This window comes from Rhipicephalus sanguineus, chromosome 9 (genome assembly GCF_013339695.2).
Source record: "Rhipicephalus sanguineus isolate Rsan-2018 chromosome 9, BIME_Rsan_1.4, whole genome shotgun sequence".
Classification (NCBI taxonomy): domain Eukaryota; kingdom Metazoa; phylum Arthropoda; class Arachnida; order Ixodida; family Ixodidae; genus Rhipicephalus; species Rhipicephalus sanguineus.
This window is the reverse complement of record NC_051184.2, coordinates 4,480,858-4,504,438: the sequence shown is the minus strand read 5'-3', so window position 1 is coordinate 4,504,438 and position 23,581 is coordinate 4,480,858. Positions and strand designations below refer to the sequence as shown.

The 23,581-nt window shown below is 47.1% G+C and overlaps 2 protein-coding genes across 2 annotated transcripts; both read left to right on the top strand.

Moving 5' to 3' along the window:
* The first annotated feature begins 1,392 nt into the window (after positions 1-1,392).
* On the top strand, positions 1,393-2,891 carry LOC125759897 (beta-galactosidase-1-like protein). Its single transcript, XM_049419339.1, has 2 exons — positions 1,393-1,548; positions 2,184-2,891. Exons 1-2 carry the CDS (start codon positions 1,393-1,395, stop codon positions 2,889-2,891), a joined length of 864 nt encoding a protein of 287 aa, XP_049275296.1.
* Positions 2,892-3,070: 179 nt separating this feature from the next.
* LOC119404305 (beta-galactosidase) lies at positions 3,071-21,529 on the top strand. The gene is made up of 4 exons (XM_037670859.1): positions 3,071-3,406; positions 14,450-15,871; positions 17,335-17,607; positions 21,377-21,529. Exons 1-4 carry the CDS (start codon positions 3,071-3,073, stop codon positions 21,527-21,529), a joined length of 2,184 nt encoding a protein of 727 aa, XP_037526787.1.
* Positions 21,530-23,581: the final 2,052 nt, after the last annotated feature.

The following is a 23,581-nucleotide window of genomic DNA, read 5'->3' as shown; positions in this document are numbered from 1 at the left end:
ATGAGTGGCGCCGCCTGCAGACAAACACATATCCGCACCCCCATTTAAAACATGCCATACACTGAACCGAATACGGTGCTTGCCCGTGGTATGGTGGACAGCCAACTGTCGCCCACGTTACATGGGAATGTGAACTCAGGCCATCCAAAATTAACACGCCTCGCATTCCGCGCAAGAAAATCAGAACGGAGCAGTGAGAGACCTGGCTCGCTACCGTAGAAAAGGAGGCCCAAGAGGCGCTTCCCTGCCAGGCACGGCGGGCTGCTAAGGCTAGTGGATTCCTGGACTTGGCGCCTCACCCATTTGCTTCTCCAATCCCTGCTTTTCAATAAACGTCTTTCAATTCAATTCAGTTCAATTCAATTTACGGCAGGGTTTAACAAATAAATCAATATTAGACCCCCGACAATTATTTTTATTATTATTCTTAGACTGAATTTATCATCGCCCATAAGCATTGCTGCAAGAGATTGCTTGTATTAAAATTTTAAAGAATAACGTGAAACACATTTCATCATCGAGGAATTAGAGCTATACTGGAACAGAAATGCTCCAAAAGTGGCATTCAGTAACAGTATTCAGTAACAAACTCTAATGCCTGACAACAGATTTCGTATAATAGGTATGCTAATACAATAGACTTACAGGCAATACAAAAAAACCACGAAATAGCACGTATAATAACTTCGATGATCTGACTTTTCGTATAGTTGCATCGCTGCCGCAACCACTAATGATCGTTACGTAGCAATCTGCACGAACGGGTGTGACACGAACGGGTGTGCTCGCACACACAATGCACATCGTCAAGGGAGCCGGTAATAAAAAGTCGTTATTGTCACTTGAACGTATCAGGTGCGATGAGATGACACAGGCTTGTAGTCCCCCCCTATATGTATTGTGAAACGTGAAGAAATAAAGATATGCATAACACGAATTCGAACACATGTTGACCAAACTTATCGCAGCTGTTCTTTTTCTTTTTTCACTCAGCCCGAACGTTCCCACGTTTCCTTGAAGACGGTGCATTCAAAACAAACACTATGGTGACGATGTGAACCTGCGTTCCGGTTTCTAGCCGTAAGTGTACGTAGAAGAGGTGCGATAATGCCTGAAAACGTATCATCATCGCCGCACTTGATCAAATTGATTTCCGCGACCCATCCAATGCCTGGTGTGCATAGGAAAACAGAGAAGTTCCAAGCGCGGCCACTCTTATGGAATTTCTCTAGGGCGATGCCACGCTGCCGCAGTGGCGAATTGCAGCCCCTGCACAACTCGAACAGCCGAAAGTTTGGTATAGGCGTTAACATGCGCACATCGATCGCCTCTTAGCGCCAGAGCATGTCAAAACGCCTTAGCCTATCATTGCTGTGCTCCTGCTTTCTGTTTATGCAATTGGCACTGTGTCCCAAGCAACGCTCCCTCGTCATTGACCAAACGCGTGCGATCTTCCTGAAAGACGGCCAGCCGTTCCAGTTTGTGGCGGGTGAGATGCACTACTTCAGAGTTCCGAGAGCGTACTGGAAGGACCGGCTGTACAGTCGAGCGCGATTTGAAGGTTATCGCGGGAGCGTCGACCAAGAACTACAACAGCGCCGTGGCCCAGAATCCTCTTTCGAGGAAAGGGACGTATCAGGCAAACTTCACTCACTCTTTTTGCTGTTCCTTAAACAGGGATCACTCCCGTCTGAGGAAGGCGCATTTTAATTTATTTTTATTTTTGATGACGACTCGATATATTTTGCGCGACTTAGCAAGCCATTCAAATAAAGCCGTGCCAAGCACCAGCTTTACCAGATCCTTCCCAGTAATTTTGTTATCGTCGAGCGGAGATAAGAGTAGGGTAAGCATTTGAGCTGGTTGGTTTATGATTAACAGTAGTAAACTGCGCTAGAACAAGGGTCAACGAAGAAACAGCGCCGACCAAGAATACACTTCATCGCAACGTATGGAAAGCTTAAAATAGAGAGAAAGGTCGTAGCGTTCGTCGCAGGGGCACTTGCTGTAGCATGGAACCGCCAACGAGGGCGAGAAGAATGCGTAATCTTGATTTTCACTGTTCCGAAACGTGCCGCTACGCCACTGGGAGGCCGGTCGACGCTCGCGCGATAACCTTCATATCGCGCTCGACTGTACAAAATCAAGTAGCCTGCCTTAACATGGTCTCCTTCTACATTCAGTGGAGCGGACACGAGCCGGAACCTCAGGTGTACAACTTCGAAAACAACCACGACCTTGTCGCCTTCCTGGCCGGTCTCTTGGCCGTGGCTCGCCCAGGCCCTTACATCTTTGCAGAGCGAGACAACGGTGGATTCCCGTACTGGCTGCTCCGAAACCATCCGCAGGTGGAGTACATGACCACTGACAGGAACTTCACGGCGGCCGTGGACCGGTGGTTCGGGAAGCTCCTTCCAATGCTGGTACCACATCTGTATCGAAACGGGGGCCCCACCTCCGCTGTGCAAGTCGATAACAAACACGACCACTACGGTAAGTGTGACCTGCCATATATGGAACACTTGCTGACCGTCATGGAGTCTCACATGGGCAAGGACTTGGTGTACGTCCGCACGGACTTTGCGGAAGTTAAGTACTACGCCTGCGACAGGGTGCGTGGCATTGTGGTTGCCGGTAACATGTCGCCGCACTACAGCCTTTCCGATGCCTTTGACGGCATGAAGCAGGCCAATCCCAAGCCGGCTCCTAGTGTAGTCGTCGAGTATAACACCGGTTGCATGGATTACTGGGGCTTTTCGCACAACTACAAGACTAAGGACGCCATTCTGAACACGTACAAGATCATGATAGCTCAGAACACCTCGGTAGTTATGTACATGTTCGTCGGCGGCACCAACTTCGGCTTCAAGTCGGGGAAGGGCGACACTTGACCTCTCCCGACCAGTTACGAGCGTGAGGCGCCGGTTGGCGAAGACGGCGATATAAGGGCAATCTACTACGACATAAGAAACCTGACGACCCGTTACCTGGGTCGCGTGCCGAAAGGAAAACTGCCCAAAAATGCGACCAAGCTGAAGATTGGTGCCGTTAAGCTTCCTTGGAGGAAGTGATGGACCACTTCAGAAAGAAAAGGTGGCTCCAGCAAAAGCAGTTGGTCCACCCGTTGACGTTCGAAGAGATGAGTCATGGTTACGGTTTCCGGATGTACACGACTACGGTGAACGTTATCACCACTGACACGGCGCCACTCTACCTTACAAGTTTTCGGGATCGCGCTTACGTGCAAGCCGGAGACAAGCTCTTCATCTTCTACAATCACTTCGTCAGTTACTCGACCGTGAAGTCGTGGCACAGAATTCCTGTTAAGAAAGGAAACAACGTCTCCATCCTGGTGGAGAATATGGGAAGGGAGGACTACGGCGCCGTCATGAACCGCGACGTGAAGGTGCGTACAAGTGGCGAATGTGTCACGCCTGCGCATGACGTAACTGGCATTGAAAGCCGTGTCGATCTTGATTTAGCTACGAAACATGATGCTTTCCGGCTGTAGATATCCAAAGCAAATAGCCGTGCATGACTAGCAATCGACCTTTTTCGCAGAACGGGAGAATGGCCAAAGCAAAGTTCTGTCACTGCATATTAAAAAAATTGGCTTGATCAGCTCGGAAGTAATAATAATATCTAGGGTCTAACGTCCCAAAACCCCGATAGGATTATGAGAGACGCCGTAGTGGAGGGCTCCGGAAATTTCGACCACCTGGGGTTCTTTAACGTGCACCTAAATCTGAGTACACGGGCCTCAAACATTTTCGCCTCCATCGAAAATGCAGCCGCCGCAGCCAGGATTCGATCCCGCGACCTTCGGGTCAGCAGTCGAGCGCCATAACCACTAGACCACCGCGGCGGGGCAGCTCGGAAGTCACGTCCGACATTGAGCACTTAGTAAGAGAACCATACATTCAAGTTCTAGATCACTAAACGAACTAGAGCATATAAACCTGAAACGTCGTTGCTGCCTTCTAAGGGGTCAGTCACCTAGTCAAGCAGCTGACTGTAGTAGCTGTTTGCCACCGTCTCTTTCGCTCATTGTTCAATGAAAGAGAAATAAAGCATTGAATTGAATGCCATCTCCGAAATCTACGACACTGTTATGACCTTAAACAATTGCTGAATAGTCGCATGTTATTCCGTAGTGGTTTGCATGCGTTTGCAATCGCGTTACAAGCGGTGTAGTTTTCTAAAACAGTAGGAGGTGGAACTGTTTCAAGACTTTTGTTCTATGACGACGCTCTTGTGCATTCACATACAGGACAGTATTAGTGGGGTAGCCTCTAATGACACTTCTATGCGACGGCTTGTACACTATAGCCTTGTACACTATACAACCTTGCACACTATAGAAGACAAGCGAAAAGCACGAGGATGTGTTCACGCCACTTGATCCTGGTGTACAAGCTTTACACTGGCGCAATCAGTTTAACTATGCCGAATCAACTAGCCTAATCATAATTATTCTGAGCACGAACACAAGACAAGGGACAAGAGAACGAAGACGCAGCGCTGAGTCTTCCTTCTCGTGTCCCTTGTCTCATGTTTTGCGCTCAGTAGAATTATGAGTGATTTGTTCTAACCAGCCCAACTTATAATGCTCTTGAATTAGCCCAAACTTGCAACCCGTTTAACCCTGCGTTGAAAGAGTGCTCTTCATTCACGCCTGGCTGTTCCCGCACAAAACCGAGACGCGAGTTTGTAATATGCAGAGCGCTCAACGCATGGCAACGGCAGCGGCGCGCTATTGGCTGCGCGCACACAGGGACGCCGCTGCGGACTTCCGCCTAGCAACGGCCGCCACGACGAGACGACGCGCTGTCCTTCTCGGGGTGCCTTTCGCGGGAATTTTAAACGGTGAACGCGGCCGCCGGGCCCCGTGGAATTTTCATCGCCGCTTGTGAACTGCTGTTGCTCTCGCGTTGACCGAAGACGCCGTCGTCGCCGTAGGGTTCGACTGTGCTTTGTGCATTTTGTTTTGTTATAACGGTGAACACGTTCGCCCATGAACATTTGTGTTGTCGCCACTGTCTTTTGTGCCTTGGCGCTGCAGCAAGACGCGATCGGCCGTTGTGTTCCACTGTGCGTTTCTTTTTTTCTTTTTTTAACAGTGAACACGCTCGCCCTTGAATATCTGTGCTGTCTGCTGTGTCTTTTGAACCCTCGCGTTGTCGCAAGACATAATCGTTGTTGTGTTGGACTGATTGCTTTTGTTTATTATTTTAACGCTGAACACGCATTCACGTGAATATATGTGTTGTCGCCAGTGTTTTTTGTGATCTCGCGTTGCCGCAAGACGTGTCGCCGTGGGTTCGAGCCTGCCTTGTGTTTCTTTTACTATTTTTTTTTCGCTGTGTAGAAGATTACGGCTTGAAGACAAACACATCGTGGGTTGTAGACTTCGTGAAGTCAACAGCAAGGTGTGAAAGGTAATACAAAAATGGTTTCATAACTTCAAAAATAACTTGCGCATCTTCTGTGGTAATTTAACTTCATGCGTTGAGGATAATGTCCATTGATGAGCCGTCTCAATTAAGTCGTATTATGTGTGCACTTGGCCCCCCTTATACGTGGCGTGCGGTTGGCGAAACAAAATCGAAAAAGTGCCGCAGCCACATAAGTAATTGTGTTCTAGTTATTTTCATATGTTATGGCGTAGGTACCATAGGATGGGAAAATAATGAGAGCAATCAGAGCGCAATGTGAACCAGATCTACATTATGGTTGGATCTCACGAAAGTATTCCACAAACCTGCACATTTCAACAAAATGCGTTGGCGGGCTAGTTGGTGAGGATCCATATTGCTTTTTTAGCGCAAAAAACGACACCACAAGAAAGAAGACGGGACACAGCGCTGCTCTCAACTGACATGGTTTATTGCGTCACTCCACTCTTTATAGCAGCCAGATACCGGTAGGACATGCGCCGTGCACCCTATGCGCACAACCACTACACCTTGGACACCTGAGCGCAATCATGAAAGCGCATCCAAAAAACAAAATTCAGCAGAAAACAATGTAATCTGGACCAGGTCATTGTCTAAAACACTCTTAAGAGCACGGTCGACAAAGGCTAAAAAAATATTACAAAGAGCAGGCGCCACACACGAACCAATACACAAACCCTTTTTTTGAATAAATAGCTGGTTTCCGAACGAGATAAAAGTTGCGCTTAGATAAAACTCAAGAACGGACAAGAATTTTTCTGAGGACATACCAGTGCCAGTACCAGTGACCTGGTCCAGATTTTTAGATATATTGACGATTTCCTTGTTGTGATAAAACAAACTAACCACGAAGGCTCTGGCGCAGTAGCTGATATTTTATCTATGTTCAAGGACAACGGCAAAGGTTTAACCTTCACACATGAACTCACAAAGGATGGTAAACTGCAGTTTCTGGATCTACAACTTTCCTTACAAGCAGGTCATGCCTGCTGGATGTACTCACCGCGTGCACGTAAGGGTCTTCTGCCATACGAGTCTGCGCACTCTAAGGTTGTGAAACGTGCCATTGCCATGATGTGTCTTGAATAATCATTAATGAAATCGTGCCATCACACAGCTAACGAGAGCTTTAACGCGCAGTTAAAAAGGTTGCACGATGCGCGTTACCCAAGTGTGGTTGTCACGTCGGTCTCTGAAGTTTTGCTTCTGAAGCTGAAAGGCAAGCGCCAGAGGTGTGGAAACGACACTGAGAAGAAGCCAGTAATAGTGCCGTATTGCCATAAAGTGGCACACAATCTTAAGAATGTGGCCACTAGGTACCAAATCCCGGTTGTATTTTCTGCCCCCCGGAAACTGTCTATGTTGTGCAGGCGTGTTTGTAAAGAAAACAAAAAGCCGCAATGTGAAAAGAGACACCAGAAGTTTGTCGAGTGCAGCGTAGGGGTTGTCTACAAGATTCCACTCTCTTGTGGCAAAGTGTATGTAGGTCAATCAGGCCGCTGTGTGAATGAGCGCCTTAAAGAACATGAGCGATCCCTGCCGACTGGTACAGCCTCACATTTAGCTCAACACTGCAAAAAATGCAATTGTCAAGCCTTGTTTAGACTAACCACTATCTTAAAGAAGAGTCGTGACACCACCGCCCGAGAATTATCGGAAGCTTTTTTCATTCAATCATTGGGGTCGCAGTGCATTAGTGTGCCTTCCATTACATTGTTTTCTGCTGAATTTTGTTTTTTGGATGCGCTTTCATGATTGCGCTCAGGTGTCCAAGGTGTAGTGGTTGTGCGCATAGGGTGCACGGCGCATGTCCTACCGGTATCTGGCTGCTATAAAGAGTGGAGTGACGCAATAAACCATGCCAGTTGAGAGTAGCGCTGTGTCCCGTCTTCTTTCTTGTGGTGTCGTTTTTTGCGCTAAAAAAGCAATATGGCTGCACATTTCACTTAGGTCACCAACTTAAACCTAGGAGAAAGATCATACAATTACATCCGATACTTCCTAACGAATAGGAAGGTTACCTTCAACATGGGGGAACTCGAGTCTGAGGTGAGGGGCATGGACAGTTTAGTTACACCTCAGGGCTCCATGATATCACTCATGCTCTTAATCTCATTATGACAGGATTGTCACAAAAACGTGAAGACATCGAAGGAATCAATCGCTCCGTATACGTGGATGATGTTGCCATATGGATCTCGCAAGGCAGTGATGGGTAAATAGAACAGAAGTTACAGGAAATGGTAGATAAAGTGGAAGTCTACCTCACAGGCACTAGGCTTGAATTTTCACTAGAGAAATCAGAACTCCTTTACAGACCCATACTTAACAGCAGGTGGCCCAAGAGATACGTCAAGGATAGAGAGTTCGAGGAGATACAAACTTGCACGAAAAACGTGGGGGGCATCCCCATCATTGAACAAGTTAGGGTCCTTGTACTCAAAATTGAGTCGAAGCGAACTAACAGCAATAATGTTATAAAAATAGTGACTAAGGTCACTAAGGCAACTCGCTGATCAGGAGAATCACAAACAAGTATCACGGAATGAAGAAGGCTAGCATTCTTAGGCTTAAATGGAACTAAAGTGGTTGCTTGGGCGAGTTGGTACGACATACTTCACATAAAAAACAGCGCTAAAAAACGGCGGAGAAGAGAAAGAAGGACACAGATGGCGGCGCTGACTTACAACAAGATTTATTTGCTAGCACCGCGCAATATATACTTTAGGCTCATCGCGTGCTATCACGATGATTATGTTCCATAGGTTTTCACTGTTTTTATCTTTTTATTGTTCTTCCTATATTTGTCAGATACTGCACAAGTATATATTGCGCAGTGCTAGCAAATAAATCTTGTTGTAAGTCAGCGCCGCCGTCTGTGTCCTTCTTCCTCTTGTCCGCCGTTTTTTAGCGCTGTTTTTTATGTGACTTAAATGGAACAAGACAGAAAAGGACAAAATCAATATGTTTGTAAGGAAAGCTTTTAAGCAGGCCCTAGGCTTGCCCGAAAGCACAAGCATAGAGAGATTAACGCACCTGGGCATGCATAACACCTTAGAAGGATTGACTGAAGCTCAGTTGGAAAGAATTGCCAGCACCTGGACTGACAGAATATAGATAAATTACAAACAATAACCAGAAATTGGACCCAAGGTTGCATCGGCCAGAGATTGGGAGCCAGATTGACATTACAAATTTACTAAAAAAGAAATACAAACAAAATTCAATTAGGGCAGTAGAACGAGCACAACTAATACGCCCTAATTGAGACGGCTCATCATTGGACATTATCCCCAAAGCATGAAGATAAATCACCACAGAAGATGCGCAAGTTATTTTTGAAGTTATGAAACATTATTTTTGTATTACCTTTCACACCTTGCTGTTGACTTCACGAAGTCTACAACCCGCGATGTGGTTGTCTTCAAGCCGTAATCTTCTACAGGCGTCTTGTTCATGAGTGATGTTCGCCCGAACCACGTCGCGAGTTTGTAATATGCAGAGCGCTCAACGCATGGCAACGGCAGCGGCAGTCAACGTCAGACGATGAACTGTCATTGTCTTCAACGCATTCGATCGCGCGGCGCGCCGACGTATCACATGCGCTGTTTTCCGTGGTCACAGCCGTACAACACCGGCGTTGCAGGGCTGCGAAATGCGTTGGCAAGAACAGCCGCGAAAAATAAAAATAATAAAGAGAACACAAGGCACCCTCGAACCCACGGCGATCACGTCTTGCGACAACGCGAAATCAGAAAAAACACTGGCGACAACACATATATTCACGTGAAAGCGTGTTCAGCGTTAAAAAAATAAACAAAAGCAATCAGTCCAACACATCAACGATTATGTCTTGCGACAACGCGAGGGTTCAAAAGACACAGCAGACAGCACAGATATTCAAGGGCGAGCGTGTTCACTGTTAAAAAAAGAAAAAAGATAACTTATCGCACGGCATACCTTTGCATCTCTCTTGGATTCCGTGGCATTTCGTATAGTACGTGGCTTTCAGAGCAACGATCTTTGCGGGCAACTTGCGACCAACTTGCGAGCGACTTGCTCGCTCACCCAGGACTAAGCGAGAAGTAAAGACGCCGATCAGTTCACGGTCCCACAAGTCTTCTTCTTTCTTTTTTTTTTTTTTGGTCAGTGCACTGCCACTACGTCAGATAGGAATTGCGCGAAGCGCCTGGAAGCATCCAGAGAGAAAAGCATAAATGCGCGTGCCTGTCAGAACCGACGCCAGGAAGGGATGACGTTTCCCCTTAATATTATTGGTCCCTCGAAGAGGCGACGTCGGCACGCCCGGGAACTGAAGTTTCCGGCCATCGAGCTAATGAGAAAGGCGACACATAAACATTCTTACTTCGAGCGCGTAACCAAGCCTTAAGCACAATATGGATATACTGGTGAGCAGCGACAAGAAGTGTAGAGCAAAAATCACAGCATATCCACGGAGTGAATGATGATGAGTGGGCGAAGCTGCGGAGGTTCATCGGTAAACCGTGAATCTTCCGTGAATTCTGCCCAGTACATCATCACCGACGTGAGATAGGGCGCGTTTATACTAAAGGTTCGATGAGTTATGACGACTTGCAGCTCACTTTAATTTTACATGTACGCTGTGAATTTTCATTGTTTAGAAAAACCATTGCTTTAGAAATCATCTGGCGTCTTTCGTTAAGCAGCTGGCGTCTTTTCCTTTTGCTTTAGAAACATCTGGCGTTCTTCCGTTTTGCTTTTACAAAACATCTGGCGTCTTTCGTTGGTTTATTTCATCAATCAACGGCGTTTTGAACAAAATTTTTATTGTTTAATCACGCACAGGAGAAATCTCACCAGGCACTACCTTGGAGGTAAAGAATGGCTGCTAATGGGAATGAGAGACAGAAGAAGTCGGCTTTTAGCTACCGCTGCGAATTTTTTATTGTTCAACAACGCACAGGAAAAATCTCCCACCGGCACCACCTTGGAGGTCAAAGCGTAAGACTGGTTACGGACTACGACTACGACTACGAGGGACGAACGGGTGCCGCCTTAAGGAGCTTCGCCCCTAAAAAGAAACGCACAGTGGAACACAACGGCCGATCGCGTCTTGCTGCAGCGCCAAGGCACAAAAGACAGTGGCGACAACACAAATGTTCATGGGCCAACGTGTTCACCGTTATAACAAAACAAAATTCACAAAGCACAGTCGAACCCTACGGCGACGACGGCGTCTTCGGTCAACGCGAGAGCAGTAGCAGTTCACCAGCGGCAACGAAAATTCCACGGGGCCCGGCGGCCGCGTTCAGCGTTTAAAATTCCCGCGAAAGGCACCCCGAGAAGGAGAGCGCGTCGTCTCGTCGTGGCGGCCGTTGCTAGGCGGAAGTCCGCAGCGGCGTCCCTGTGTGCGCGCGGCCAATAGCGCACCGCTGCCGTTGCCATGCGTTGAGCGCTCTGCATATTACAAACTCGCAACCGGGACACTGAAACGTTTATATGTCGAGCTGATCTATAACCCATAGAACACACAACACATGCGATGATATGAGACGAGCTAGATCGGGATGTGCAAGAATAAAGGCTGATATTCGTGCTCCTGCACCCCGTTATAATGAAAAGCGCGAGAAATGCCCAATTAACGCTGCTCAAAGCTGCGTCGTTAGACGCAAAACCATAAGCATGACGTTAGATAGTTAGATAGCCACTTAAAAAGGAAATCGTGAAAATGTATTTGCGCTAGAGGAAAACATGCCACGCAAAAAGAAAAAAAAAAAGAAATACAGCCAGCTACACTCCGTGAAAGCTGTCGAAACAGCGAAGCTGGCTCCTCCCCCTTTTGCCGTTCTATTGCCTACGTCGGGCGGCTTCTTCCTCGAGAGTGCGAGTGGTCTTGGCCATTCTGGAAGAGTGAAGTCCCGAAGATCCGACACCCTCCTCTATACTCCACCAAAACCCTGACTGACGTACTTCTCCCGAACAGCTCGGTTCTGACGCATTTTCCATCGAGCCTCACCCTGGCCTCTCTTGGCTCGCCTCTAATCGGGTTGCTCTTTCCGCCGAGCCTCACACACGCACCTTCGGCGCTTCTCTCATTGGTTCCCGCTTTACAGCAAGCTTCACTCTCGCCCCTCTAGCAAGGCACTGCCTTCACCCTTTTCACCAGGCCTCTCTCGGTACGGTGCCGCCCTCCCCCGTTTCTATTGAGCCTCTCACTTGCTCAGTAAGGTAAAAAGTTGGGCGAGTTGGTGTTGGTTCATGATAAACGGAAGGGCGCGATAATACGGTACACAGTGAAGAAGATGGACACGGGACGACGCGCTACTAGCAACTGAAAATTTTTTATTGAGGAAAGAAATATTTATACTACTATGCAATCATACCCAACCCAACGAGTCGACACCAAAAAAACCTAAAAAGTTAAAATCTTGCGCTCAGCCTGCCTACGTCAAGTGACGTTCTAGATAGGCTGTCTCCCACTCCTGCAAACTGATAGAGGGGTGACTGATGCAATGCAGCCCCTCCCTCTGGATGACGAAGGCCTCTACAGTCTCCCTCTGCACGGAGCCCCTGTGCTTGTAGATTACTGTCGTCTGATCAAAAGCAGGCTTGCAGCTACCTTGATCACACCCTTTGCAGTGCAGCGCCAGATGGGTGAACGGCCTTCCTATTAATGAGCTGTTGTGCTCTCGCAGACGCACATTCAGGCATCTACCTGTTTGCCCGATATATGCCTTGCCGCACGACAGTGGTATTCTGTAGACAACACCATGTGCGCAAGGAACAAACTGCCTTCCATGCTTGATGGCACATCCTCTTTTTTCACCCTGTTGTGGCTTGTCTATTTTCTTAGTATAAATATTTCTTTCCTCAATAAAAAATTTTCAGTTGCTAGTAGCGCGTCGTCCCGTGTCCATCTTCTTCATTGTGCACCGTATTATCGCGCCCTTCCGTTTATCATGAACTCTCACTTGCCACACGGCAAGGCCACGTAACCAGCGTTACAGCGCCGGCGAAGGCTCGGCTAAGAACAGCTTCGCCGTTAAAAGGCAAACGTAGAAGCCATGTCGGCGCTACAGACCTTTCGAAAGTAACGCGTGACGATTAGCTTCATTTACTCATTCCAGAAAAATTGCCCATCCGAGACAAAGTGCACATCTGGAGCAGTGATGTAAGTTCTCCTTGTGAACATGCGATTAAAGTTTTCTTTAATTATTCACCCGTTATATAACGTTCATGATAAGGATGCAGATTTGAAAACGATGAACTGTATAGGGATGATGCTCCCACTGTAGGTTCGTCAGGCTGTTTCGTAGCAGAACTCTTATAGCTCACGGTAAGGTTTAAAGAGGTCGTGAACCACCCTTCGGACTTGATGAAAAAACACATCTAGCGGAAAGCAGACGCTGGTGTGAACATTTCAGTCAAATCTTGCAGTCGTGCGAGTCAAGGAGAGTTCCGAAGCAGAGCGCTAAATTCTCGTTTTCTCGGGCGCCCTTGTTTCATACAGAGGCTTGTGCTCCCTCTCTTCGAAGCTGCCGGCACCTGCTGTTTGACGTCACACAGCAGATAGCATGCTATTGGACAACCGCTGACAAAGCAAGAGCGGCGTTCGGATCATTTGGGCTTCTTGCTACGAGGTGTCGCGACGTGCAGGCGCTGCGCTCCATAGTCTGCTAACATTACACAGTGATCCACACTCGCGCAGAGAAATCAGAACGAGGGAGGGCGATCGCGTTTCATCAGGCGCTCAAGGTCATGACGCGCGCTGACGCAACTTCTTTCCCTCGAGTCATCCCTCTCTGTGTAGCTTCCAGAGCTCGAAGGGATGAGAGAAAATAGGAAGCGCTTAAAGCGTGCGACGAATCTCTATAATTCCGCTCGTTCTTGAAGGATTCGAGAAACTTTCGCGGCAAACAGTCGTTGAGGCAGTAAAGTCCGATAGTGAGATAATTCGATGATTACTTGGAAAGTGATTCGGAACCCTTTCAGCAAATGTGTCTGTTATTAGACCGAACATCTCACCACCCATAACCAATTTTGTAAGACTTTATTTCTATAAACATTTGAGAGAATAACATAGGAGAACTCTGATTTTCGGGAACTTAGAGCTATGGCGGACGAGAAATGCTCCAAAAGTAAAAAGACTTGAGCCTACACAGACCATTCAGTAATGAACTATAATGCCTGTCAAAAGATGTCTTCCAACAAGTATGCTCATACAATGGACAAATAAGCCATAAAAAACGCCAAGTAATAACACGAGCAATCACACCTATTATTTTTCTTGTAGAGTTGGATCGGTGCCGCTACAACTAATGATTGTAACGTAGAAATCTGGCAGAAAACGTTGACTCGAACTAGTGTCAGGCCGCGAACCGCACACACAATACCCGTCGTCAAGGCAGCCAGTAATAAAAAGTCGTTATTGCCAATTGAACGTATCCGATGCGACGAAGTAACGTAACCTCGCAGCTGCCCCGTATATTTGCTGCAAAAACGTGACCAAGTAAAGAGATGTATAATACAAACACATGCTGCGAGAACTTGTCGCAGCAGTTTTTTTCCAGTCAGCCCGAACTTTGGCACGTTTCCTTGAAGACAGTGCATTCTAGAGAAACACAATGGTGTCGATGTTATCCTGTATTCCGGTTTCTAGACCTAGAACTACGTAGAGGAATCATTATAATGTTTGACAACGCATCATCATCGTTGCACTTGACCTTACTTCGATTTCCGTGACCCCCTAATGCCTCGTCTACGAAGGAAAACAGGAGTTTGCAGAGAGGCCACTCCTATGGGATTTATGTACGGTGATGATGTCATGCTGCCGCAATGGCGAATTTCGGCCCCTGCCCAGTATTAATAGCGCGAAATTTGGTAGAGGCGTTAACGTGTGCACATAGATCGCCTATCACCGGTAAAGCAACGAAATGTCGTTATCGTTAGGCTTTAGCGTAGCCTTGCTGTGCGCCGCCTTCCTGTCCATTCACTTGGCACTGTGTGCCCAGCAACGTTCACTCGTAATTGACCACACACGGGCGACGTTTGTGAAAGACGGTCAGCCGTTTCGTTTTGTGGCGGGTGAGATGCACTACTTCAGAGTTCCGAGAGCGTACTGGAAGGACCGGCTGTACAAAATCAAGATGGCCGGCCTTAACACGGTCTCCTTCTACATCGAGTGGAGCGGACACGAGCCGGAACCCCAGGTGTACAACTTTGAAGACATGTACGACCTCGTTGCCTTCCTTGAGGAGATCAAGCAACAGGGTCTCCTGGCAGTGGTTCGCCCAGGCCCTTACATGTGCGGGGAGCGAGACAACGGTGGATTCCCGTACTGGCTACTCCGAGACAACTCGAAGATGGTGTACAGGACCAGTGACAAAAGCTACACGGCGGCAGTGGACCGGTGGTTCGGGAAGCTCCTACCGATGCTGGCACCACATCTGTACCGAAACGGTGGCCCCATCTTCGCTGTGCAAGTCGAGAACGAGTACGGCCACTACGGGAAGTGCGACCTGCCATATATGGAGCACTTGCTGAGCGTCATGGAGTCTCACCTGGGCAAGGACGTAGTGTACTTCCGCACGGACTTTCCGTACGTCGCTTACTACGCCTGCGACAAGGTGCGGGACATTCTCGTTGCCGGTAACGTACCGCCGCACTACAGCATTCCTTCTTCCTTCACAGTCATGAAACAGGCCAATCCCAAGCCGGCTCCCAGTGTCGTCATCGAGTACTACACCGGTTGGATGGATTACTGGGGCTACGCGCACAACTACAAGACAAAGGACGCCATCCTGAACACGTACAAGATCATGATGACTCACAACGCCTCGGTGGTCTTCTACATGTTTGTCGGCGGCACAAACTTCGGCTTCAAGTCGGGTAAGAGCATCACTTACCCTCTCACGACGAGTTACGACTACGGGGCGCCGGTGAGCGAAAGCGGCGACATTAGGTCCATCTACTATGACATACGAAACCTGACGACCAGTTACCTGGGTCACGTGCCCGGAGGAGACATGCCCACAAACACGACCAAGCTGAACATGGGCACCGTCCAGCTCAGCGATTACATATCCCTGGACGACGTGATGGACCACTTCAGAAAGAAAGGGTGGCTCCAGCAAAAGCAGTCAGTCGACCCGCAGTCGTTCAATGAGATGAATCACGACTTTGGTTTCCTGATGTGTAGGACTACGGTGAACGTGGTCACCTGGGGCACAGCGCCTCTCTACTTTCCTTATTTACGGGACCGGGCTTACGTGCGAGCCGGAGGCAAGCTCTTCAGCTTCTACAATCACTACGTCAGTTACTCGACCATTAAGCATTTGGACACGATTCCTGTGAAGAAAGGGGACAACCTCTCCGTCCTTGTGGAGAACATGGGAAGGGAGGACTACGGCGTCATCATGAACACCGACCTGAAGGTGCGTACTAGTGGGGGATGTGTCTCGCCTGCGAACGACGTCATAGGCCTGTACACGACGTCATAGGCCCGTGCACGACGACATAGGCGTGCGCAGGATTTCCCGTTAGGATGCAAAGTTTCATAGTACCCACGCTCCCTCCTCCCCGTTGGTCGAGTCCAAAAGACAACATGTTTCACAATGGATGCGAAAATGGAAATGAAGCGATGATGGGCGTCTAACAATGGCCTATCTTTGGTCCGTGGCTTTCGGGTAGTAAACAGTTCTTGGAATACAACATCAGGGGTCTTTGGGCTCCATTACCGTCAGAAACCTGCGTGGCCATAACCCTGATCTTTAAACAATGACGGGACAGGGCCAACTGAGTAAAACTATGGGACAGACTTTGCGCCCCCTAACCCTTAGGTGAATAAGCCCACCCCGCCCCGCCCCCTCCTTGCTCCATGCGCACGCCTTTGCATGACGTAACTGGCATGAAAGCCATGCCGCTCGTCACTTAACTGCGAGGCATGATGTGTTCCAGGCGTACACATCCAAACCTTTTTTGAAGAACGGGAGCATGACAAAGCACGTTTTATGGCTGCAGATTAAAGAAAAGAAATTTACTTAGCTTGGAAGTCACATCCGACAGGGAGCACTTTCTAGGCGAACAATCCATTCAAGTCGTTCTAGATAACTAAACAAGCTAGGGCATAGCAACCAGCAATGTCATCTCCGAAAATCTATGACACTGTGAAATCTATGGCCTTAACCAATCGCCCGTGTAGTTGCCTGTCATCGTGGTTTGCATACGTTCGCAGTTACATTGCAAGGCGTGCAGTTTTGAAAGAAAATTGAAGGCGGAATTGGTTGAAATACTTGGTTATATGACGAATGTTTTGTTCCTTTTCACATGTGCAGTAATTGTGGGAGTGTGTCGTGACTATAATACACTTCTAGGCGGCGGCTTAACTGGATATCTCTGATTTCCACTCAATTCAGCTGGGCAACTACAAATGTCCCTGTAAAGGTTCTATTACTCTTCATTCCCGCGGTGTTATGCAATACAGAAAACTTTTTTGTTGTGAAAAGCGAAACCACACACCTACGACAGTGAAAACTTATCTCTGCTGAGTTCTATTAGTGTGATACTCAAAGACATAACTCTTCAGCGATGAGTTTTTTAAAGTGTGTGTGGCCTAGGTCCTATCAGCAGTCAAGCCTTTTTTGCAGATTAGACTCCGATGCAAGTAAATTACATTTACTAAATGAAGCATGGGTTATTCATAAAGTACAAATCATCCACTCAGCTTGACTGACAGTACCAAAGAAGAGAATGCTCTTGAAATCTTCAACAATATTAGTCAGCGATGCGATCTCTGCAGCTGATGAGAGAGTGCCATGGCAGAAAATACATCTTGAACATCAGATATCCAACGTTTTGCCTTGACGTACAACAAGAATAAATGAAACTTCTTACGCAGGGCCTCAACCATGTTTACCTCAACGGCATCAAAATCAACAACTGGACAACAGAAGCGGTTCCCATTAACAAGAACAGAGACATCAGCGAGATCCTCCGCATTGTTCGCCGAAAGGGAAACGGAACAACTCCCGGTTTCTTCCACGGCACATTCACCCTGAACGAAGGACAGCAACCCGCCGACACCTTCCTGAATCCAAGAGGATGGATCAAGGGTTTCGCATTCATCAATGGCGTCAACCTGGGTCGCTACTGGCCAGTAACAGGACCGCAGGTAACTGAGGTCTGCTCACATCTGAGCCGTACCTAGTACGCTAATATTGTTTGGAACACGCTTACTCAAGTTCGTGTTAAAATTATGCGCAGTTTCAGGCGACTTAACGTCGCGAAGGCTGATTAAACAGAGGAGATGGTGGCATCAGTTTTAGCATTGCCATTGCCGAGTATTCCAGAAAGAATGCGAGACCCTCAGCTTTTCCAGGATGGTTATCCACCGGTCCTCCTTTCCACACCACCTACTTAGCTCCCGCATATGTTCACCTTTGCTCTCCTCCTCTTTACCCAGCCTCGTCTTTTCCGCGTCGCTACCCTCTCTCCACCAGGATCAACTCGCTACACTAGGCTTCCTTCTCACCCACTTAGCTTTACCCATGCTCTCTCTCTCGTCAGGCGTCGCCCTCGCAGCTGGCATGGAAAGTGCGGATGACAGATCCTCAGGGATTCACCTCGGCTTTAAACAGCTCAGATGTTAAAAGTCACACGGTCCGTCATGCATTTGCCTAAGAGGACAAACACGCGACAGCCATCTTCGTTTTCTTTTCAGTAGATTGTACTGGTCCCGCCCGAAAGCTTACCGCACCTATTGTGGTTCTGGACTGCCTCAAGGATCGAAGGCATTGGCAGCTTTCTGCACCTCACGTAGTTTTGCAGTGCCTCCGGTATCGGCCCACCTTGAGCAAGCGACGATCCCGTGTTCTGGCGCCGTCATGTGACAGCAAGTTTGTGGCGTCATAGTGACGTCACAAAATTTTGCAACGCGTGACGTCGTGATCATGTCATCCCATTATGCTGGTTTCTCGCATCACCTTTGTTGACGCCGACGGTCATTGTTCGCGTTTGATGAGTCTTCTAACGCTTTCGTCTCAGAGTTAGAAAAAGTTCATAAATAAGTGGTGAGATCTGTTTTTAATCTCCATCACAGGGTGTAGGTCGCGTGTTTCGTGACGAAAGCTAATCTAAAACACACCTCGGAGAGCAATAAGATGGCAATATATTACGTTTCATGTTTAAAATAGTTTAAGAACACCTCAGTGGCAGTATATGTCATTACGTGCATATTTTTCAAGGACAACAAAGTATTCCAATCAGTCCACTTCAGCCGACTATCAATGTATTTAAGCACATATTCCGCGAAGTATTATTGAGCGGAATTCCTTAGATGAATTTAAGGCCAGCGCGGCAGACAATATTGAAGGTCGTACAGATGTGCACAGTCAGTCCTTGTCTGTTGCACTGCTCTTACATTCATTATGTGCTACCACCATGCCCAAGTTTCCACACTTCATGCTTTAGATGCACACAACATTGAAACTGACATTATAGAAATCTTCCAATCATGGCTGGCCAGTTCGTTGTCTAATCTTCATTGCCTTTATCTTTTGTGCATTTTCCTTTTAATCTTCCACAAGCCAGTTCTACCAACGTCGTTGCTTTATTCCTTGTTTTATCCATTTTATGTTACTGTCTTTGTATAACAAAGATCATTTTATGCATAACTACTCATTGTAATCCACTCTGCTAGACTCCGCGACTCCACTGGAGTCATCAGTACTCTCTAATAAATGAATAAAATAAACGCACTCCAAAAAAAGAGCGAGTAAAAAGGGCGTCTTTTTGTACCACAACAACAATCGCCATCTGGCTTGCTTTCGTTTCCTCTCTCGCAAACTCGGCGCTCGCCACTTTCCTATCAAGAATGCTATGCCACGCTGATAACGCGCGCACCGTTCGTGATCTGGAAATTCCGGGCGCGCGGCGATAATGAAAGGAAAGGCACGCAAAATAGACGACGATTTTTGTCGTGGGAAAAAAAAAAAAGACAGCCTCTTTACTCGTCTATTTAAACAGCGGGGCTGTTTAAGCCGACCGTTAGTCCGTACAGAGCGAACAGAAAATTATCATCATCATGAAGCGGGGCGCGCTCTTTTCGGCCTCTTCGTCTTGTGCTTCGCTCCCAGAACACGTGCGCCGGTTTGTCCGGCGTGGGACGCAATAACTCTGAAGGGCGAGAGCACGAGTACAGAGAGAGAGAGAGAGGAAAGAAAGGGACGAAAGAAAGAGATGGAAAGACATAGAAAGAAATAGAGCGAGAAAGATATAAAAAGAAACAGACACAGAAAAGATAGAAAAAGAGAGAGAGCAAGGCGGAAAGAGTAAGAAAGAGAGAAATAGAGAGAGAGAGAGGAGGGGGAAGAAAGAGAAATAAATATAGAAAGAGCGAGGAAGGGAAAGATAGATAGAGAGAGAAAGACGGAAATACAAGTAGAGACAAAAAGATACATACAAAAAAGAGGATCAGGAAAAGAGAAAGAAAGAGAGAAAGAAAGAGAGATAAAAATAAAGAGAAGTAAGGCACGCCGCCCAGCTCCGCGCTTCCTTCATGCTTGGCAGCACTCGTGGGAAGCTGCCTTAATGTTTAGACTGTAAATATAGCTGACGTCATCCACCATTCTCTGAGTAGTCAGCAAGTGAACTGTAGCGGACATACTCTTGGCCATTTGCACACACTCACCCGCGAAATTTCAGTATTTTTCTTTAAAACGACAAACTCCATTATTAGTCCTCATTACAAACCGCGGTAAATTGTGAGAAAGTCGGTTTGAAACAACTGAAGAAGTGACGCCTCACTTCGTTATTTAGGCGAACTACATTCCGAAGCTTGTTATTCGTAAAATGCTGCATTAGCGATGTTTGGAGAACACGAATGGAATTGGGAACAAATCCTAATTGACACCCTAGGTGTAGCAGCACGAAAGAAATACAAAGATGTAGTGCGCCACAATTTATTTCAGGAACGCATTTCAAGGTACCCCTTGAGTAAACACTAACCCAAATATAATCAGTGGTAGGTAGTGGCGAAACACGTACTTAAGGCAAAGAAATCATAATAAGCTCACTGAATAAAAAGGTAAGACATACTGGTTACAACACCGACATTACGTCTCTAACAACAGCAAGCTGCCTAAAACGCTCAGACGAAAAATAACATTTATGCTAAAACTGGAACCGCACGAAGCAGTCTATACGCTTGGGAGCCTTATTTTTAGGTTAACTTCATGGGTCGGAATATAATAATAATTGTTGGGGTTTTACGTCCTAAAAGAACGATGTAATTATGAAAGACGCCGCATTGGAGGGTTCCGGACATTTATACTCCTGTTAGTGCTCATGACGAACCGTGGCGAAGCGGACATTTAGAACTAGGGTTCTTCAACGGGCACCTAAATCCAAGCACACGGGCTCTAGCATTTCGTCTCCACCGAAATGCGGCCGTTGCGGCCGGGATTCGATCCCGCGACCTTCGGGTCAGCGCTCGAGCACCATAACCATTGTTGATCGCGGCGAGTTGGATCGTAATATAAACTCGGGAAACGTGAAATAATTTTATTTGTGTGAGATAATTTCTTTTACAATTAGACTATCCAGGACTTCAACACTGAATTTTACAATGGGCTTCAAAAAGGTGCTTTAAAAACACCACGACAGATATGACTTGCGAAATGGAGTAAGCATCGGCATATTCTCACTATATATTCTCACTATGTATATTCTTCTGTATATTCTCACTATGTAATCTTTGTACCAATCACAATAAAACTGATTCTGATTGGGGGTTATACTACAACCTTGCCAAGAAATCCTGTCATTCATCAGCGGCGAACTAAACTGGTCACGCGATCCGGCAGTATTTGTGGCAAGCATTTCCTGGTCTCTTGCTCCTAGTGCCACACAATCACTCATGGAACTCTCATGCGCGTGCGCAGGTGACGCTGTACGTGCCGGGCGTGTACCTGAGACCTCACCCGGAAGAGAATCAGCTCCTGCTCTTCGAGACCGAAGAAGCGCCAGCGAACCGCACAGTGATGTTGGTGGACAAGCCAATCCTAGACGCAGATATCCTGAAACCGAGGCCCTGAGGACGACACATTACACACAAGGAACAGCATTTCTTTTTTTTTTAAGTCAAGCTCGTATTGCCTGACTAGTGTCGCCGTCGGTGTGGCTGTCATTGTCCGCGAAAAAATCCATTCTCCCTCTGCTCCTGGAAGTGGAGCGCCGCCTCGCGCAGCTCTCTCAGCTAATCACAAGCGCTCTCTCCCTCCGGAGAAGAGAAAGGAGGGTGGGTTCGCTCGCTAAGCCAGCGCCCATAGACTAACACATACCGAAACACAAACGCGGGACACTTGGGTGAAGCCCAGCGGAAGAACAGGGCTTGGGTTGTGGTTAGCTAAGGGTTGGGCATTTGGTTTGACAGGGATTTCACAAGGGGTCGCTTACGGTTTCACAGGGTTCGAAAAGCGTCGCCTGCCCCCCGCCCCCCTCTCCTCCCCTGTTTTTGGTAGGGGAGAGTTTGAGCAACACGAGCGGTCAAAAAAATCATCGCACCATAATGTCACCATAGGGCGTCAACATGACGTCATAGATCGCTAAAATTTATGACGTCAGCATGAAGTCACACGATGACGTCATCACACGACATAGTTGCTTGGTCAGAGGTGGGCAGATCACGGAGGCAGTGCAGAACCAGGGGAGGTGCACAAAGCTTGCAACGCCTCCAATACTGGAGGCAGCCTAAAATCACGTTAGGTGCAGAAATACATCGCAAGGGGGCGGGGGATGGTCAATACATCGGCTGAAAAGAAAAAGAAGAAAATGGCTTTCGCCCTTGAGTCGCCTTAGACGAATGCGTAAGCGACCCTGTGACTTCTTTAATTTATTAGTTGTATTGTGATAGAACTGAAAGAAACCCTGTATATGTCGAGAGTACGCCCACTTTCGGAGTATTCGTGTAGCACTCAGAACCCTTTTACTAAAGGAAACATCGATGCCCTGAAGGGTGTGCAGCTGAAAGCGGCCTGTTTCGTCATAATGCTGGTTATGACTTTTTAGAAACGTCTTTCGAAAGCTAAACTACTTAGGATGGCCTCTTCTTGAAAACAGGCGAAAATATTTACGTTAATCTCTGTTTCGTACAATATTTCATTGTTAAACGGGCATTAAAAAAGAAAGCTACATACCGTACCCTGCGTATATATCTGCCAGTACTGATCACGCATTAAAAGTGCGCGAGTTTGCTACCAGAATAAACCTACTTATATATTCATTTTTTTTCCCGCGAACCATTCAATAATGAAATGAACTACCTGAGGAAATGGTCTCCGCTTCCCATGCAACGTTCACGCTGGTGCCTCAAAGTTCTTATTTCATCTCAGCCTGGGCGCACCTGAATATCATTCTTCATACCTTCCTTTCCTCCTTCTTGCGACATGTGCTTGGCTTATTTTTGTCTCTTAAAGGGACACTAAAGAGCAAAACGAATTTTCTCGCATTAGTAAAGTAGTCTTCCACGATACCAAAAACACCACGCTTGCAGCGAGAAGATGCTTAATAAGCGAGAAAACGCGCAAAAAGAAAATACAGCTGGCGACGCCACCTTGAAATTCCCGCACCATTCGCCGTGACGTCACACACCTTTGACGGTGCCTGCTTGGGCCTACGTAGTTCCTAATCGGTTAAATCGAAGTACATTGTCCTCTGAGGGGGCCAGAAACTTGACATAACGAGTTTGCGGAAATTTCGTCGAGCCAGTGGCGCCAAAACACGTTAAATGTTCTTTGAAACCTTTTACGTCACCAATTACAGAGTTCGGCGCGAAATTTAAAAATGAAGCTTTGAACTTGGTTTTCTCCTCTAATAATAAACCGATGGTGGTGAAATAAACTACACTAGAGTTCTCCGAGCACACTTTATCAGTCTATACCAATTCATTGTTTCTCTTTGTCTTTAGTGTCCCTTTAACATTAATACATGTCAATGTTCACGACACGTCCCCGATCTGTAATTGATTATGTATTTGTATTTCAATGTTAATAACTTTCACATACACCGATACCCCATGGGCGTTGTAAGTATTGTAGACAAATAAATAAATAAATAAATAAATAAATAAATAAATAAATAAATAAATA

Excerpts from the sequence above, each read along its gene's own strand:
- LOC125759897 (XM_049419339.1), top strand. The coding sequence starts at position 1,393 with ATGCAATTGGCACTGTGTCCCAAGCAACGCTCCCTCGTCATTGACCAA. Across the intron at positions 1,549-2,183 it reads AGGACCGGCTGTACAGTCGA|TGGAGCGGACACGAGCCGGA; the intron begins GCGCGATTTGAA and ends TTCTACATTCAG.
- LOC119404305 (XM_037670859.1), top strand. The coding sequence starts at position 3,071 with ATGGACCACTTCAGAAAGAAAAGGTGGCTCCAGCAAAAGCAGTTGGTC. Across the intron at positions 3,407-14,449 it reads TCATGAACCGCGACGTGAAG|CAACGTTCACTCGTAATTGA; the intron begins GTGCGTACAAGT and ends CTGTGTGCCCAG. Across the intron at positions 17,608-21,376 it reads GGCCAGTAACAGGACCGCAG|GTGACGCTGTACGTGCCGGG; the intron begins GTAACTGAGGTC and ends GCGCGTGCGCAG.